The sequence below is a fragment of the Diadema antillarum genome, unplaced genomic scaffold (assembly GCF_040938485.1).
Source record: "Diadema antillarum isolate AM-2024a unplaced genomic scaffold, OU_Dant_1.0 scf00000066, whole genome shotgun sequence".
Classification (NCBI taxonomy): Eukaryota; Metazoa; Echinodermata; class Echinoidea; order Diadematoida; family Diadematidae; genus Diadema; species Diadema antillarum.
This window is the reverse complement of record NW_027270955.1, coordinates 1,762,300-1,782,583: the sequence shown is the minus strand read 5'-3', so window position 1 is coordinate 1,782,583 and position 20,284 is coordinate 1,762,300. Positions and strand designations below refer to the sequence as shown.

Below are 20,284 nucleotides of genomic sequence, written 5' to 3'. Positions count from 1 at the left end.
CTTCTTTCTTTCTTTCTTTTTTTTTATTCCCGTCTTTCCCAGTTTCCCGCACTCTTTGTAGTTGTAAGTTTTTCACCCCCTTTACTTCCCCTCTTTCCCCCTTTTCCCTCAGAGGTACCCACATGTTACAAGCATAGTCTTTTGAGTGGGTACCTCCACTTTTTTTTTTTCACAGAGTGTATAAATGTTTCTTTTTGTACTAAACATAAAGACATGAACATGTTGTTATCCCTGTCTGATTATGTATATTATCAAAGACTCGCATGCCAAATGTACCTTATTGATTTTTGTACATTCTGTTGGAAAAAAGAGTGAAAGTAAAGTTTGAATTTGAATTTGAATTTGAGTGATATATTGCTGTGTCTTTTATTTTGGTGAGTTTCATATCTATTACTTTACAACGTTATCTCTGAAAGATCACTTACCCAGTGTCAGTTAGACTTGTGACCTAGCAAGGAAATCATTTACTTGCCAAAATTTGAAATAATGTTTGTTTACGGGAACATTGTTGCATGTGAACTTTCAACCCGAACTCAGACTTCAACAGCTTACATTTTCATGCACGTATAGCATTATCATGGAGCTATATAGCTCCATGGTATTATTGCACCCTTTCTTAATTTTATCACTTCTGTGTGTATGTGTGTGTATGTGTGTGTGTGTGTGTGTGTGTGTGTGTGTTCTGAATACATTCCGTAAATTCGGGGTTTGGGGGCTTTCTGTGTATTGTGCCCATTTGAATAAATTGAGATCCTGTCATCCAAGGGATGCTACCGGCCTATACCCTTTGCTGAAAATCTGTCATGGGATTTCCAAAGAGAGTGTGAAATACGATACAAAAACTTGCGCATGACGCACAACAGAAACCTGATGATGAGTGACCGCTGGCAATAGCTCAGTTCTTGAGCCTTTGGCTACTCGATGACTGAAAAATGTAGAGCACTCTGATTCATGGCTTGATGTCAAGAAAACTTCTGATAACAGGTAAACCATAGTTATGTATTAGAAATGGTAAGACCCTTTCAACGTGCGTGTATCAAGCTATGAATAACAATATTTCAGATTTTCAGAAAGTCACTTGGTGACAATGTTCAAAATTATCCCAAGACAACTTGTGTATGAGATTCCTTATCAATAAACATGTTTTCATGATATCTCACCCTTGCAAAAAGTAAACAAACAAATAAACAAACGAAGAAGTGCAACATATTAAAAATAAGTAGTATTTAGCATGAAGACAAAGTATCACAGGTACAGAAGAGTTGTTCTAAATGGTTTCTGCTAAGCAGCCATTCCATGTAACTAGACACCAGGACCTTAAAATTTCAAGTTCAAGCAATTAAGAAAGAGCATTCATATTTGGGTAGGTATATGATCAAAGGGTGTAAATCTAATTTTTCACTGCTTTTCACTTCCTAACAGCCGAGTTACACCTCCCAGAACAAAGATCACATTTGCTACCAAATGATGCCTCTTTGGTACTTTTTTTTTTATTTCACTATTTAAGGCATGTTCTATTATTTATAGATTCATAATTTTTTGATGCAAGGTCTTATTGTATACCCATTTTACCATATCAAGTTGTTTTTTTCATTTATATGTAATGGGTTTGGCAATATTTTCGATTGAAAACACCCTCGAAATCTGTCACGCGAGTCACAAAAATAAGTCTAAATTTTAGATTGCTTAAAGAGTAGTAGACTATATGAATTCTAGCTGATGAATAGTGAGGATCTAAGAGTCCTCAGTCATACCAAAAAATAAGGTTTCCATTTGTAAACCCCTTCATTGTAAAAAACACCAGAACATTTGTGTCACGCGAGTCACGCAAGGATTTCTTAGGGTTGTCACGCGAGTCACGGTTTACAAGTTTGAGAAAATTAAAGACCAGAATGATTGAGATTTAAAAAAATAAATACTGCCTTGAAACTTAATCATGTCATATGTTTAATTTTCCCAGTAAAAGTAAATTTGTTATATTAATTGGTAAATAAGTAGTGTTATAATAAGTAATGAAAAGCTAATTGGATTGTCAGCTTTCGTCTGGTTGATCAGTAGAAAAACTGGTAGGAAGTGGGTGGCCTCCTCATCAACAAAAAAGTAAAATGCATCAGGAACTCTTCATGCAAGTTACATCTACTTGTACTGTATGTCAGCTCCACTTCTGTGAAGTTCTTAAAACATTGCTTCATAAAGTGACAACAATCAGCGAGTTACATTGTATGAAGATGACAAGAAAATTGCTTCAAATCTTCCCTCAGATTTTGCTGTACTCCAAATTGGCTTCGCTGAGAATCATTCATGCTCCAGTTAAGATAAAGTCCAATCTGCCATTTGGAATCAGGTGCAAATAGCTCTCTACATATACATCAATCATGTGACCCCAGGATAAAATTATTACAAGTCATCATCAATGATGAGGCCTACAATGTACGTTAATAGACCATGACAAAACAGTATTATGTTGTAGACTGTAGATTTTTTGGATGAACTTCTTTAAGTGGTCAGCAGTGAAGTGCATTAGTCAAAATATGGATATATGGTCCTGCAAGCCAATTCAAAATAGATTTGTTATCAGTGCCCTACCTATGCTGAATGGAGAAACACAACATTGACCTACAATGTAGTGTGGAATTTCAGCACTACAAGTCAAGGGAAAGATCCAGTTGAGTGGAGCAAGCCTGAAGCGACAGAGCTGCGGCTATGTGAAAAATCAAATCTTGTGCTCTATCTCCACTGCTGAGGAATTTTGTCTTGCTGTAATTCTTTAAACTCTTCCTACAACTTTCATCACAATCAAAGGGAAGTTGAAGATTGTTCTGAGGATTTGTACCTGCCTGTTATCTTTGGAATATAGCTGCACCTCATAACTTAATCATCCCTTCGATATATCACCTTCAAAAAGTGAATATCTTGTCGCAAAAAGGTTCACTTCTCAGAGAAGCAGTGGTGATCTATCCAATAATGGCCATAATGATGGAGGAAATGAGGATACCATTGGGCCTGCAATTGGCTGATGGTGGCAACTGCCTTCAGCAGAAAGCATCCCGCTGCATCTCTGGCACAAGCCTCCTAAGTGGTCAGAAGTGACAATTACTTTAAGTCACCTAGAGAAAAGGGGAATATATTCCACTGGCTGGATAAAAGAGCCATGGCAGCCTGAATCTGACATCTAATGCAAATTACAGCAGCCATATCTTGTCAACAATAGGAGACTTTAAATGAATGAAAAGATTGAGTCTTAAAAATATAAATAAAATGGCCCCAACAAACTAGGCATGAAAACTGTCTCCACGAAGCAGTGACAAACTTTCTCAAACTACAGAAGACACTTTGGCAAAGAAAACTTAATAAAGTATATACTGTATCATGTAGTTTGCTATGATTAAATAAGCAAAACATGGTGATCATTCTTCACATCAGACTCAGTAATGGTAGATAAAGAAAAAGAGTATCAGTATGTGTGAACATTATCTGTTATAAGAAGTGAGGATTCTTTGTGCATCAAAATAACTTTGTTTCAAAAGGAGCTTAAATGGATTCATATAAATCCATAAGCAAATATGCAAGCTAACCTATAGAAAGTTTAAATTTGATTCATTTTGAATAGAAGACTAGTTGATACAATTATAGTAAATAAGAGAGAAAAAGAAAATTCATTGAAAAGAATGATTTCCCAGAACTCTTGATTTGACAAGGAAAAAAAGAGGTTCAAGTTAATTTTTTGCTGGATGTTTTATGCATTAAATGTGCTATGAGCTCCCATGATTCCATCAGAGATTGGAGTTAGATGATTTCTTTGTTTTAAAGATATGTGTGATGAAACTAACCATAAATAACATGTTAGGTTAAACATTTGGCTCATTTTACTCAATAAAACTACATGTATTATATTAGGCTCAACTTTTGGTCCTGAATGATACTCGTCACGCGAGTCACACCCATGTGTCACGCGAGTCACATTTTTTATATGCCATCTGAGTTCAAAGGAAAAGTCAAGGCCTGATAAAATGTTTACTATTTATCGCTTAATGTCTCAAAATTGAATGCAGAAAATTCTGTGTACATAGGACAAGTACTTTCTTACGAAAATTCATTTACGTACAGTAAGGTCAGAAATCTTCAATAGTGTCGCGTCACGCGAGTCACAACAAAAAAAGTCAAGTATCTCTTACTAGAATGACTTCACATCAAAAATTTCTATGAACCAATGTGAAGGGTCCATACCTTGAGTGAAATAATATATAAACAAAACAGGTCTGCAAAATAAATTTTTCAAGTATTAAACTATAACAAGTCAAAATTTTGTATAAATGTCACGCGAGTCACAATGGAATGGCTGTAAATGATATTAGACTTCAATCTTTGTGTGCTGATTACAAGCACATTTTGGAGAGATTAAATCATCAAAAGGTGGATATAATGCTTGCTTGTTTATCAATGTTTTCACAAAATTGCTCCTTCTAATCTCTCAGAGCTCCTTCTAAAATGTGAATCTACAAAAGTTCTTTGGTCGTCACGGGAGGATCTCTATTCATGTGATACCCTTCGTTTCAACAAACTATACTACTGTAAATGTAGTTTCAGTCATGCTGCCCGGAAACTACGGAACAGCATCCCAGTTAATGATATTAAACATGCAAGTTTGAGAAATGGCTATGTAATTATATTTTCCTGTTTTTGTTTATTGTTTTCATCTGAGGTGCATAGAAACCTTACCAATATATGCGCTATATAAGAGTGGTTATAATAATGATAATAATGATAGAGTTGTACTAGACCTATTCTAAATCAAATGCAAATTCATGATATGTTTCAAGGTTTTTCATGATACTTATAGCATAAAGATGTTCTTTGCCCTTAAATTCATGGATAATTATGAACATCAGAATAAACGTTCTGCAAATTGTATGTGACACATGATAGTAATTTGAATACATTCTATGGATTTATGCAGATTTGCAGGTGCTTATTTCCGAGTGTAACATCCATGTTTACCAACTGCAGAAATGACTTTTAGCAGATACAATATTTTATGACCACAGACACCAAAGAATCCATCCACAGATGAATTATGGAGATATGGGTATTAATATGCCATGTGCATATTCATGACAATTTGTTTAGATTATGTAAGAAGAAAATGTAAAGTTACTACTGATGTCATAATTGTGTGAATTGACCTTAAAGACATACGTTTAGACACTGGAATTTACTTTCTAATGTCCCAAGATAGGCATTTAAAGGTTACATGGCGGTAATTTTGAATTCATGCAAATTAGGCATCGACACGCCACTTGAATTTCAAGGAATTTTTAAATATGTTCCTTTAGTGACTCCTCCAGGTTGAATACAAGTGAAATCGTTCCTGTTACCGTCAGAGGGTTAACCCGCTCTTTTATATTTTGACTTGATTACATCAGCAACCCTTAGGCTGACGAGGGTGTTCCACCTCATGAGTGGAAAATAATGATAATTGAATTGAAATTGAAATTGAATTGAACTGAACCCTTCCAGATGAGAGGATGCAAAACCCCCTCTACCCCCTTTGACCTTTGACATCTTCATACACAATCTTTTGTAATGTATTATGTATGTGGTAGTCTTGCCAACTTGTGCAAAATGTGTGTAACAATTTTCAATCGGATCACAAGTTATTGAGGATTGAATGATGGAAGTGGATTTGGAAGCCACTTTTTGTTGTCAGAAATGACCAAAACAGCTGGCTTTTGACCTTTTTCAGCTTGTTCATATATTTCTCTTGTTTTGGTCTGCACCCATCGAATTTCACATTTGTATGTAAAAGTAACACAATTCAGCATAAATAATTTTTGTTATTAGTCTAGCCATAAGCTAACACTTCAATTATGAGGTGAATAGCATCTTTCAGCTTACAGACAGTTAAAATAAATAGGAGGGGAGTCCATCCCCTTTTAACCCCCCCCCCCCCCGTCAGACACCACATAATTATTATGCAAAGGTATATGCATTTCTTCTATCAAAATGTACGTTGACGTCCTGGTAATCTGGACCACAAAGTTAGGAACAAAAACTTCGTATAATCCATCCTTTCGTCCGGGTTTATATAAAATAAAAATTTTATTTCCAGCGTTTCTATGATCACAAGACTCCCTGGTCTCATGTGTACACATATATTATTATTATCATTATTATTATTGTTAATATTATTATTATTATAGTTATTGTTAATACAATATTAAGATTAATATTAATATCAATATTATACTTATTTTGCTTTCATTGCAAACAGTTCAGTACATCATTTTCATGTGTACGATGTGAGTATAAAAGGCAGCACACACACTTTGACATATTCAGATGAATTTATATATTTTTATTCAAAGTGCGAAGGTGTACATTTCTACCAATGTTCGAAAAGTAAAAATACAGTTTTTTTCCTTTTACGAGGATTAAGAATGTGAAACAGAGTTGTAATATTGAGATATTATGTTGAATTTTGTATTTCTTTCTGATTGTAGCACAATATAATTTTATTGTTGTTTATATCATCCTTTTATCGTTTATTTTGTTTTGTTTCATTGAGGGAAGACATAGAGTTAGATTTAGAAATGAAGATTGGATAATTTTGGGTATTTTAATTTACATCCTGTATTTGAATGTGATATCTTTATTACTGGTCTGTTTTGCTAATGATGTGTATTATTTTTGTAAGTCTAATGTATATTTATACGGAAATGCATTACATGAGGGCTAACATCCTTAAGGGCATCGGTAAAATAATTATATGTTTGTTTGTTTTTAGCCTTAGCCCATGAATTACTTCCCTGATCATACTTTGTGTTATACGTCAACTGTGTATGTGTTATACATCAACAATCTACTGTGCCATTTCCCTGTGAATGTATGTTAACATGTTAGTGTTGCTGTCATTTTCTATTGGCTGACTAAATAATAATAATAATAATAATAATAATAATAATAATAATAATAACGATAATAATAGTAATAATTATAATAATAATAATAATGATGATAATAATAATAATAATAATGATGATAATAATAATAACAATGTGTGACCCTGCATCACAAAACAAATGAAAATGTCTCCAAACACTGAGTTTTAGTTAAGAACAGGTTCTGAGCATGCTGAAAGAGCAGACTTTAAGCTTTGAATGATGTATAACTCACTTCAAATGGATTATCCTAAACTGTCTAAATATTGGAAAGAATTCACACACTCTGGAAAAGTGTGCATACTAAGAAAAGGAGCTCTCTAGTATGACTATCTGGGATATCTAAGCGCGTAATCCTACCGAGCCCTGTTCTGTGCCATAAATGGGAGAAATACAAAAAAAAAAATCAGGATGTAAAACAAACAGGCAGTGCTAAACAAACGGTACAATCACTTGCCTGAAGAAGTCCACAGGAGTTGACAAAAATCCCAAGTCACAAGGCCCGAATTCACGAAAGTGGTACAATCTTGTCCATGGTTTAAACCATAGACAAGATTGTACCACCTTCGTGAATTCGGGCCTAAAGGTTGGTAGAAGCCTGAATTTATATTGTATGATCTCTCTAACCAATTAAGATTTTCTCCGGGATGTAAATTCCATAGCAACCACAATGAGGGAATTATCAGATTAAGCTGAAATGATGATAGACCATCTCTTTATCATTTATTCCTTGGACCACTGGACAGAGGTACAATTAAAAATTCTAATGTCCAGGGAGGGATTCTTAAAGACAAATATAGATCAGGTTTATTTTCCCCACAACTAGGAGGATCTGGCAGCATCCTTTAACCGGACGTGGTATAGATTCTCATATAGGCCCAATTTTTGAAAATCATAAATGAAAATTGAGACTGATAAGAAATGAGGTTTGTACATATTTGAAATTGCGATTCAATTGATTTATTTTCATCTCTGTGACAGGACAAGTAAAATCCCAACCAGTACCGGAAGACGACGTGTGGACGATCCCACGCGCTGTATTCTGGGAAGGGCAGCAAATGGCCAGTCTTCCTTGTGTCTTCCTCGGTGAACCTCTCGACGTGTTTTGGAAGAAAGGTATCCACAGTGTCAAAGCATTGCATTTAATAGGGTAGTCCCTAATAATAGGTTCCCCTCTTATCTGTGTGTGTGTGTGTGTGTGCGCGCGCGCGCGAGTGTGCGTTTGTATGTGTGTCTGTGTAACATTATTATAGGTGGATTGGGAAGCTTACCTTTATTCTTTCCGATTATTCAAGTTACAAAATGATCAGGTGCTTAAAGGTATTTTACGAATATTCGTTGGTATTGACATATTCATACCGGGTCCGCCTGCTGGCCCGAAGAGAGGTCGTCGGGATTGAGCGGCCTAAATCGTTTCCCTTGGATGAATAATTCGCACCACAAATAATTATGGAAACACCGATTGGTCCAAGGGCAAGCTTTTCGATCGTAACTGTTGACTCGTGGAGTGTTAAAAAACCTGTCATGTTGAGAAATGGAGGGTAATGCAAATTCACTCACAGTCAGCAATGCCAACTGCAAGAGCACCTGCTGTTAAAAAAAAAATAACAGAAAAATACTTTTCAAAAATAGAAAAGCGGGTACCTTTATGTCGAATTGAATTTTGTTTTCTTTTGAGCAATCCGATAAATAGAAAATGAAAAACGTATTCCTATGATACAAAATGTGTTTGTTGATCGCCTTGCTTATGACATGACTAAACTGGAATGCACGGTCACTACAGTAGATAATCTGTTATCATGCTATTCAATTAGAGGCCAGTTATATCTCTAGTGGATCCCAAATTCAAGTGCTTTTGTTGAAATTAAATGAAGGCATGTCTTATACCTTTGAAAGATGAATTATCTTTTTTAACATAATTTTTTTTTAAAGTCAAATGAAACGCAATAATACGTCGGTATAGATAGTCACATGCAGGAAAAAAAAAATTAATCAACTTTGAGCAGTGCTGAGTCTGCGGTTCCATGCCTCATCATATTATGAATTTTGGATATCAAAAAGGGATATCCCGACATCGAGGAAAAGTGCATCGGTTACAGTTCGTTTTTCCGAAGGTTCGTTTTTCCGAAAGTTTGTTATTCCGAAAATGAAATAAGGTTTGTTATTCCGAAGGTTCATTAATCCGTGAATGAGGTAAGGTGCGTTATTTCGAAGAGTCGTTGATCCGAAAATGAAATAAGGCTCTTTATTCCTAAGGATCGTTTCGGACCCCAGCTCATTTTCGGATCAACGAACCATTGGAATAACGAACTGTATTTCATTTTCGGATCAACGAACCTACGGAATAACAAACTTTATTTCATTTTCGGATAAGCAAGCCTTCGGAATAACGAACCTTCGGAATAACGCCACAAATGTTCGGATTAAAGAACCATCTTTCATTTCCGGATAAACGAACCTCTAGGTATAGGGAATGTGTATGTTTTGGACTGACAAACCTTCGGAATAACGAACAGCACCCCGTGCATCGATATCGTCCGACCAGCAGGTCCTGTTTTGTGAGAAAACGTTACAACAAATACAACTTGTTATAAACCTGGCTACTATGCTCTGTTACAGTGGCTAGATGACGGCTACTCAGTTGTTTCCTTGATAACAGCAACTTTTTCAGTGTTCGTAAATACTCGTAAGCCCCAAGTTCCTGACGTCAGGTTTGGATGGGAGTTCCAACGTTCTCCTGTCGCTGTCTCTGTCACAGGTGAATCTTTTCAGACAGCAGAGGACGTAGTAGTATGGCACAATGATCAGAAGAGTGGAGGGAAGTTCTATGACGGTTCTGCCGATATACTACCAAGCCAGAACTACAGTCTTGTCTTCAAACAACCTGTCGATTTTGACATCGCCGGAAAGTACTTCTGTCGTGTCACGAACCACAAGGCTGAGGTCCACTTAAACAGCACCATTGTCACTGTTCGTGGTAAGCTCTAAAGTTTGACGAACGCCTTGATGGTCTTTCATTTCAGTTCTTTACATTTAAATATAAACTAACATTTGCTTTCTACATACCGTACAAGGTAATTGAAATACCAATGTAAGTACACCTGTCTTGATGATTAAAGCGTGTCCACAACTGTTTCTTCACTTCTTCTCTGCTCGTTCTCGTATCAACTTTTCTTCCTGTTCTTCGTTCTGTTGTAATGTCATTGCGTTTTTTGTCTTTGCTAGTACTGCGTCTTTTATTTCATCAATGCATTTTCTTAATCCGTTAACAACTGTCAACTGTGTTTGCTTGTATGTGTTGTTGTTTTTGTCACAATTTCCTACTGCACACTGATCAATAATTTATTAACAATGTCTGCACTGTAACACTGACATTTGATGAAAGTGTGTTTTCTATTTTTTTTTTTTTTTTTTGGTTTTGCCTTTGTGTTACCGGTATCATGTATATCAGTTATCGAAATATAGAATCTAACTCTACACAGACATAATAAGGTAAATAATCATATGGTTTATAGAGTGATTCACGTCGTACAATATTCACTTTTCAGTAAGTCACTGTTTTGCATAGTTTTATTCATTTGTGTGTGTGTGTGTGTGTGTGTGTGTGTGCAGTCATCCTTACTAAGTATGCAGTTTGGCAAATATATACTTCGTTTCATGTATTACTCTTTCTCTTTTCCTTTTTTTTTTGGTGGAAGTGACATAAAATTACTGAATTCAACTGAATAAACTTTTCGTAGCGGTGCTCCGTTTTTGCCATAATTTACAGACTCGATTTATTGCACACTGGACAGAATAAACCTTGTTTGGATTAGACACATGTCTGATTACTATTCTTCTCTCAATTTGCGTATAACCATTGTTGAAACTTAATGACATTCACAATAATATTTCTCGTGTTCTCCACACCAGAATTCCATGTGCAGACAACACCGAGGTTGACAATTTGGAAGGGAGAAACCGCTTTACTTCCATGTGGGCTTCCTTACACACCCTATAAGGTCCAGTGGGTGAATGCATCCAGTGGAGAGGTGGTGGCGAGTTATACGAACGGTACCTTCCTTTCTCCCTCTCACAAAAGTGGTAAATTCAGCATGGACTTTGATTTTACCTTAGCGATGTGGGATGTCAATGTAGCTGATGAGACGACACTTACGTGCAAAGCTTTCGCGTATGACTCAAAGAGTCGGAGGAACTCCACAATCCTAACTGTTAACGGTACGTCTTCGCTGTTGAAATACTGCTTGTATATCTCATCTCATTTCATTTGAGAATTTTCATTTCGTTTCTCTACCCTAGATGAAGGAAAGTGTCTAAAATAAACGACTTTGACCCAAGAGCATATTTGCAGATATCAAGGGAGACACATGGTTGTCTTAAAAGCAGAGTAAATATATTTGATCACCTTTTAAAAGATATACTTTGCCATTGCAGGCGATAAAACCCCACTAACATTAGTTGATAACTGGGACTCGACAAGAAATTATTTTGAAAGGAAATAAAGAGAAAAGCATAAATGCAAAAAGAAGCATATTTTGTGAATGACAATGTATTGCAGAAAATTATCTACTTTCAAAATGTTCATTTTCACTTTAGATTACACTTGTTTTTTTTTAAAATCATTCTTAGTTATATAAACGTTGACAGTGATGTCCATTTATCTGACTCAGACTGACAATATGCATGATATGCTACCTGATATCTTATATTATACTATACATATATCACAGTATATGAAATATATGAAGATTTATGAAGTTTCATCGCACACGGAACGTTGTTACTCCGATCTTGTCGGTTTCATATGTTTGCGCATAAACCTACTCGAAAGAGAGAAAATCAAAAGAAAATATGAATATCGTTAATCATTACTTCAAGAAAAGTGAGGGATTACTGGTAAGGTTTCATTTTCCTCTCAGATCTGATGGTGAACATGGTGAAAGACTTTCAAATATTGAGAAGTAACCCATAACCCAGTTTGCTATCAAACTCTCACGTTACATGGATATTGACCGCTTTTCGGGACATTTTTGATTGTCCATGACGAAAACATACATACATGCACATGATATCAACTGTGTTCTATTTTCTTTATCATATTATGAATAATTGGTTAAATTGATACCATGCGACTGAAGGCTTGTAGTACCTGCTCTATGACACTCCTCTCAAGACTTGAATATGCATTTGTCGGGGGGAACTTCCTGCGCTACTTTACTCTAGTATAGACCACGTAAATAACACAGCGTGAAGATTTTTCTTTAAGTTCAAAAGGCACTAAAAAAAAATTTAATTCCTCTGCGGGTTCTATGTTTTCTGACAAATCTCATCATAACGCAATGCAACATAAACGAATTATCATTCTGCTTATATACTTAAATCAAATATTCCACTGAATTCATTAAATTAGATCACTCTCATCAAACTCCCGGTTACAATTACACTACACTTATACCACTGCCTACGGAGCTCCTGTTCATGCCAACTGTCAGGCGTGATAAAGAGTTCACTGTCCTATGACGTCGCGACCGGAGCTGGAGGGCGCCCTCGTGCGTCTTGTAGATCGCGAGGGTATGGCGTTTGTGTCGACGTCGACCAGTCTGGCCCGGCCAGTGATGACAGCGTCTCTCTGTTGGCGGCCGTGACTGTGTCACCGAGCAGCGGCTGGTCCCGGACTCAGCTCGTAGAAGTGCGGCTGTCCCAGCTCGTAGCACTGTGGCTGCCTCAGCTCGTAGTAATGCGGCTGTCTCAGCTCGTAGCTATGCGGCTGTCTCAGCTCGTAGCTAAGCGGCTGTCTCAGCTCGTTGCAATATACAGATGCGGAGTTATTTCTGCCCTTGCACCCGCGCGGAGAGTTGCCGTCTGCCCTCGACGTTGTCGTCCAGTGCCCCGTCCGCCAATTCCGCTCAGCAGCAGGAATACTTTAGCCTCGGAGTGTCACAGGTTCAATTCCTCTCTCGCTTTCTCCCCCACAGCCTTTTAGCTCGAATCTAAGCGGAGTCTCATCCTGGATTCCCTCCTACTTCGACGTGGCTGGACCCTTCCCCCTGGGCACAAACGGTCTTTCCACTCTCGCATCGGATTAGCTTCTCATCTCTTATTCCTCCTTCACAGCTATTTATCTTCTCTCACGCTCCCTCTCTCGCCCTTAACCTTGCATACATTATCACTCTCCAATCAGTGCGATTCCCTTAATTTTAACCTTTCACTTCCCTACCAATACAATGTTAATTAACCCGTAATTTGACTACTCACCTTCCCTTGCATTATCTTTATTCAAATACCGGGGTACGGCCTTTATTGATAACCAAATGAATCATAACAAAATTCGCGGGAAACCCAGTCAAGCATTTCTTACCGTCCTGCGAGAAGGATGCAGCTTGCAAACCATCGATCTCGCCAGCTGTTGGCCTAAAATTCTTTCTACCTAGACAGTAGCCCACCGTAAATAGGAGGGTAGGAGAAAAGGAGAGAAAAAACCCTTCTGTGCCCTTTACCTCTGACAATTCACCCCCTTCTTATGTTTTTTATGCCTCCGCAACGAAGTGGCCGGAGGCATTATGTTTTCGGGTCGTCCGTCCGTCCGTCCGTCCGTACGTCCGTACGTCCGTCCGTACGTCCGTCCGTCCCGTTTTGTTTTTGTCGATATCTCAAGAACCATGTGGTGGTTTTACATCAAACTTGGTATGAGGGTATATTCTAAGGGGATAATACTTTGTGTGGATTTTAGGGTCACAGGGTCAAAGGTCAAAGGTCACAGGTTATATTGTGAAAAAAAATTGAAATTTCATGTTTTTCTCCATATCTTACAAATGGTTCAAGGTATCGTCATGGAACTTAGTATATATGCTTGTACCGATGGGCAGTGATTATCTAGGGAAGTTGGGGGTCATGGGTCAAAGGTCAGGGGTCAAAGGTCAAGGTCAACTCCTCAAAATATCACTACTTTCCTTAAAATGCAATATGCCTGAAGGTTTTTTTTTTTTTAACTTGATGTATGGCATGTATTACCCAATATATATTTTGGGGGAAGTTTCTTGCCAAAAGATCAAAGGTCAAAGGGTAAAAGGTCAAGTGGAAGTGCTAAATTGCACTTTTTCCTCCATATCTTGAAAGTAACTCAAGGTATCATCATGAAACTTACATATTTATGCATGTTCAACCTAACAGTGATTCTCTTTGGAACTGTGCGGTCAAAGGTCAAAGGCCAGGTTTAGATAATGCTATTTTCCCATTTGATACTGAAATTATACTTTTTCTCAATACCTTCAAAATTACTCAATGCATAGACTTATAAAAGGGTCAAAAGTCAAGTAAAAATCATCAGTTCCCCAAATACCTGCACTCTGACATTTTAATCATTCATCCAATTGAACCTAGTTCTAGGAAAGTGAACATTCAGCACATTTGTGTCAAACCTGTCATTTTAATATTTTGCCAATTGTGTGAAACTGTCATCACACATTGTCAAGACATTGTACTATAGACCTATTAGGAATACCATGCATTATGGCGGAGGCATATCAGTAGCCGCAGCGATATATCTAGTTTTTCTCTCCCTCTTTATACATCCGCTCCAACCTTTTGCCTACACATTTCAATCTCCCTTTTCGCTCAACTTTGCGATATTACTTACTTCGTAATTATTTGCACCTTTTTGTATTGGTGCCCTATTTCTACTCATCGGAATGAATGCGGCTCAAGTAGTCTGCCCCGACATTTTCCTTCCCTTTGATAGCCTCTACTCGGTACTGGTATGGCTGTAGGGCTAGCGACCATCTGAGCACTCGGGCGTTTGCTACCTTGCCCTTTTTCATCGCCCGCAACGGTTCGTGGCCGACCTCTAACACGAATTCACGCCCGTATAGGTAAGGCTCGAATTTCTGAACCGCCCACACCACGGCAAGGCACTCCTTCTCTATCGTCGAATAAACACGTTCTCGAGGTAGTAACTTCTTGCTTGCGTATGCGACTGGAAACTTCTCCCCTTCAGTCTCCTGTAGAAGGACAGCACCCACTCCGTTGTCTGATGCGTGGGTGTGGAGGACGAATGGCTTGGCGACATCCGGGAGTTGGAGGATGGGTGCGTTTGCCAGTGCGGCCTTCAAACTCCTGAACGCTTGTTCTTGTTCCTTCTCCCACTTTCATTTCATTTATTTCCACATTAAAAACAACAATCATTACATTTCAAGTCATAGTATAAACATATTCATTGTGGGGGACCAATTAAAGCCTTTCAGGCTTGTTGGGAATAGGCCCCAAAGTAAATACAAGACTTTCTCAACTTACAATATATAGATACAAAATATATAGAACACAAATGGTGCACAATCAAAGCAGGATGAAGAAGGAAAAAGAAGAGAGTAAAATACTGGCAGAATATACAAAACCATGTTGCTATTACATACGGAAAGTGCGTCTAAAATTGTTTCTGAACTGCTGTAATGATTTGTAGGTTTTCAGTTCTTTTGGTAAAGTATTCCACAAAATGGGACCTTGATAAAAAATTGTTGACTTGGCTAATTCGGTTCGATAAAGGGGAGGATGAAAATTGTGTTCGTTTCTTGTATTATAAGAATGGATACTGCTGTTGAGATGAAAACATGGTTGTAAGGGGGCTGGTAATGCACCAAATAAATACTGTTGCATAAAAATTCCTGTTTGGAAGGAGATTATATCTTGAATTGGTAATATATTCATTTTTTTGAATAATGCAGAAGTTTGTGACAAATAATGTGAATGAGTTATGATACGAATAGCTTTCTTTTGCAACAAATGAATACGTTTCACATTCTTTTTAGTTGAATGGCCCCAGATGAGAGTACAATAACTCAAGTGAGATGAAATGAAAGAATGATATAACAATTTCAACACATGCTTAGGTAAAAATTTCAGTTTTCGCAATATACCAATATTTCTCGACAGTGTGTTGCAGAGCATATTGACATGACTATTCCAAGACAGTTTATCATCCAGCATAACACCCAGAAACTTTATATTTGTTACACGTTTAATCATATCACTATTATAATATAAAACAAAATTATCAGTACACTCACGAGTCCCAAATATCATAAAATTAGTTTTTCCTGCATTCAAAATTAACTTATTTGCCTGCATCCATGTATGTAATTTCTTCAATTCTGTATTCATATTGTCAAATAATAATGACAGATCATTGTTACGCATAAAAATATTTGTATCGTCAGCAAACAATATATAATTTAACAATTGAGAACAGTTTGGTAAATCATTTATGTAAATCAAAAAGAGAAGAGGGCCAAGAATGGAACCTTGAGGGACTCCACATTTTATAAACTTATAATCCGATTTGAAACCTTCTATTACAGTATATTGCTGTCGATTATATAAATAACTTTCGAACCACTTAAAAGCCACACCCCGTATACCATAATGACTAAGCTTATGCAATAAAATATCATGATCAATAGAGTCAAAGGCTTTTGACAGGTCAATGAAGACAGATAAAGTAAATTCTTTGTTTTCAATCCCTTGGATGATATTTTGCATAAATTCTAATACTGCGGAACAAGTGGAGTGCCCGTTTCTGAAACCATACTGATTTGGAATGAGTGTATTGGAATCTTGAAGAAATGTGGTAACTCTATTATAAATACATCTTTCGAATATCTTAGCAAATGTATTAAGAATAGATATGGGACGATAATTACTCATAATACTTCTATCACCTTTTTTATATATTGGGATTACACGTGCTATTTTCATATTATTTGGGACTATACCAGTTGATAAACTTATATTGAAAATGTCACACAATGTTCTCACAATAAATGGTATAACTTGTTTCACAACCCAGATACTTATGAAATCAGATCCTGCACTAGTGTTATTTTTCATCTCAGAAACAATAGACAAAATTTCACCACATGTGATAGGCTTAAAGAATATTGATGAATATACAGGGGTGCCTAAGAAGGATATAAACTCACCATCATCTTTGCAAAAAACCTTGATTCAATGACAAATTATGACCAATGGTTGAAAAATAATCATTGAACACGTTTGAGATTTCAGCTTTATCTGTGACGAACTCATTATCTATTTTTATTCCGTGTGAACTTAAATTTCTATTCTCATTATTTTTTAAGAGCCCATTTACACATTGCCATATTTTCCGAATATCATTCTTCACAATATCAAATTTATCAGAATAATATTTACATTTTGCTTTTTTCAACTCATTCGTAACATAATTTCTAAATTGCTTGTAAACATTTCTACGGTATTGAGTTGGGTTTCTCAAATACTTTTTATACAAAGCAGATCTTTTCCGACATAACTTCTGCAAATGAAAAGTCATCCAAACTTTCTTATTCTTCCTTTTACATTTATGTTCCTTTAATGGAAAACACTTATTATATATATCTGTTATCTCTTGCACATAGTTATCATAAGATTCATTCACATCATTTGTGATTTCTACTGATATACTCTGACTTTCAACACAAAATTTATGAAGAGTTTCATTATTGATGGATCTTGTGCTAAAACAAATTTCAGAGTGATCCTTTGAAGGTAACAATTCAGCCATAATGACAAAGACCGGCAGGTGGTCACTAACGTCACAAACAAGTATACCAGGTGTATAATAAGTATCTGTATTGAGGAATATATTGTCTAAAGTAGTTCTACTTTTGTTTGTAATACGAGTTGGGGAGCTTATGACTGGATAAAATGAAAAACATGACATACAATCAAAAAAGGCATCAACACTTGGATTTTGAGTAATTTGAGATAGGTCAATATTGAAATCTCCCAAAATACAGCAATCAAACTTATGAATATCAATTTCATCAAACACTTGCATTATTTCTTCAACAAAACCATGAATGGAAGCATGTGGTGGACGATAAATTATTCCAATTAACCTGTTCTTGCCTTTACGTGGTATTTCTATGAATAAACATTCAAAATTATTGTACTCTCTCGTCAAATCTAATCTCACAACATATCGAACAGATTTGAGGATATACACTCCTGTTCCACCTCCTCGTCCATGAATTATATCATTATTTTCAAAAACATAGTCTTGCAGTTGATGCATTTGTAGAGGAGATGACTTTGTTAACCATGTTTCTGTCAATCGTATTATTTCCAATTTATATTTCAAAGTATTAATATATGACTCAAAACTCTCAAAATTTTTTGCAATACTACGGCAATTGAAGTGAACAAAAGAGTGATGCTGATATAACTGATCAAATTTATGATTAAATTCATTCATAGTATAATACTGTTTAAATGCATTTTCATCCAAATCTTCATTTTTCAATAATTCTAACACCTCAGAATTGTGAGTGTTATACTGTTTGTACTCACTTACGACATACTCAAAGAATGAAGCACATACATCATAATACTCTTCATTTTCTGCGGTATGATTAAATGGAAAAATATTACCAACACAATTAATGCAAATTAATCTTTCTTTACTTTTATCACACGAAAATTCAGATAAGCTCAGATTCAACAATCCTTCATCACAAAATGAATCGCAGTTATAACATAAAAAGGTTGTCATAGTGGAAGTTCCATATCCTTATACGGAATAATCTGATCCCACACAAATACATGTATCATATGTGTACCGTGGCGCACAAAGAAATGGTAGAATGTACTATATGTGCCAGAGTATAGAGAAGAAGTAGGGACAGGACAATGAGATATATCAACGGGGACATCAAGATTCATACCAGAAATTAAAATACCACAAAACAGTAAACATTTGTACAATACGGGTGAGGAGATAGCATTGAAAAGCAACATTGCAATCAAAATAGCATTTGGTTTTGGTTGTTGAAGGAACATACATTTCCAGGGTAACATAATTATCGCATATAATGAATGTGTAAGCACAAAGCTTACAACATTCAAACATTATATCAACACAGTTTCTTCTCTTATAAACTAAGGTATCATAATTGTGATAATATCAGACAAACATACATGGATTACAATTTACGCAAGTCTTCTTCACTGTTGATCACTCTTGTGATGGACTTCCCCCCAGTTGCCGGCAGTAATGCAATGACACGTCCATTCGAGGTCCATGCTTGAGAGACTTTTGGATGCCCACGCGTCTGTTTGAAGAGTCTTTGGTTTTTCAGAGTAAGGTCCTCCACGATGATGATTCCCGACCCCTTGAGCACTTTTCGTTTTCGGAGGATTTCACTGCGCTTTCTGTAGGATGCGAGCTTGACGATTATAGGGCGAGGTGCGGTTGGTCGAGGCTGGTTTGGGCGGGTTGTTGTATGTTGAGAGGGTGTAGATTGTCTTCCTGTCCTGTGAGACCTGTCGATATCGTTGACATCGAAGGTGATACCCAGTTTGGCTGACATTACATTGCAAATCACAGCGTCTGTGTCTTCATCTCTTTTTTCCTCGATTCCTAGTACTCTGATACAAGATCTGCGAGAGTATTGCTCCATTTTGTTGAAGTCATTTTCAAGAGCAATGATGGCATTGTTTTGTGAAGATGTGATTTGAGACAGCCGAGATCAAAGAGTATACAGGCAGCTGGTAACAACAAAGAGGTGTCGGAATGCAGGCTGTCCGAAATGATACATCACCTGGATATGGAGGGTAGGGTGTTCCTCGGTTTACCTTGTTTGGCTCTCCCTTCTTAGTGTGGTCTGTCAGTGGGGCGGCAGTCGCCGAGAAGTTCGGTACGAACTTTCGGTAGTACCCCGCTAGCCCGATGAAGGACCGCAGCTGTTTCTTCGTCTCTGGCCGTGGGGCACTCACAATGGAGTCGACCTTGTCGAGCGTGGGCCTCACGCAGCCCCTGCTTACTTGGTGGCCCAAGAACTCGATGGTGTTGAAGCCGACCAAGCACTTGTTTGGCTTGGCCGTGAGGTTGGCATGTCTCAGACGACGCAGCACTTCTTCGAGCACGTCCAGGTGCTGTTCCCATGTGACGGTGTGAATCAGGATATCGTCGATAAAATTATTGACGCACGGCACTCCACGAAGTATGCTCCTCATCAAGCGGCTAAACGACGCCGGGGCGTTGACGAGGCCAATTGGAGGCCGAATGGCATAGTACGAAACTGATAGAGGCCATCTGGGGTGACGAACGCGGTCAGTGGCTTCGCTCTATCTGTTAGTGGCATCTGCCAATATCCTTTTGTCAGATCTATCTTCGAGAAGTACTGGTCGTTTGCTAACATGGCAAATATCTCATCTTGGTCTGGTATCGGTTCTGCGTCCTTGACGGTGACGACATTAAGCTTGCGGAAGTCGCAGCAAAATCGATTGGTCCCGTCTTTCTTGGACACTAAGACAATTGGCGACGCGTATGGTGA

The 20,284-nt window shown here is 37.2% G+C and overlaps 1 protein-coding gene across 1 annotated transcript; it reads left to right on the top strand.

Annotated features, from left to right (window-relative positions):
* The first annotated feature begins 2,973 nt into the window (after nucleotides 1–2,973).
* LOC139716503 (uncharacterized) lies at nucleotides 2,974–12,921 on the top strand. Its single transcript, XM_071628045.1, has 5 exons — nucleotides 2,974–3,079; nucleotides 7,920–8,054; nucleotides 9,697–9,915; nucleotides 10,851–11,156; nucleotides 12,431–12,921. Exons 1-5 carry the CDS (start codon nucleotides 2,974–2,976, stop codon nucleotides 12,919–12,921), a joined length of 1,257 nt encoding a protein of 418 aa, XP_071484146.1.
* Nucleotides 12,922–20,284: the final 7,363 nt, after the last annotated feature.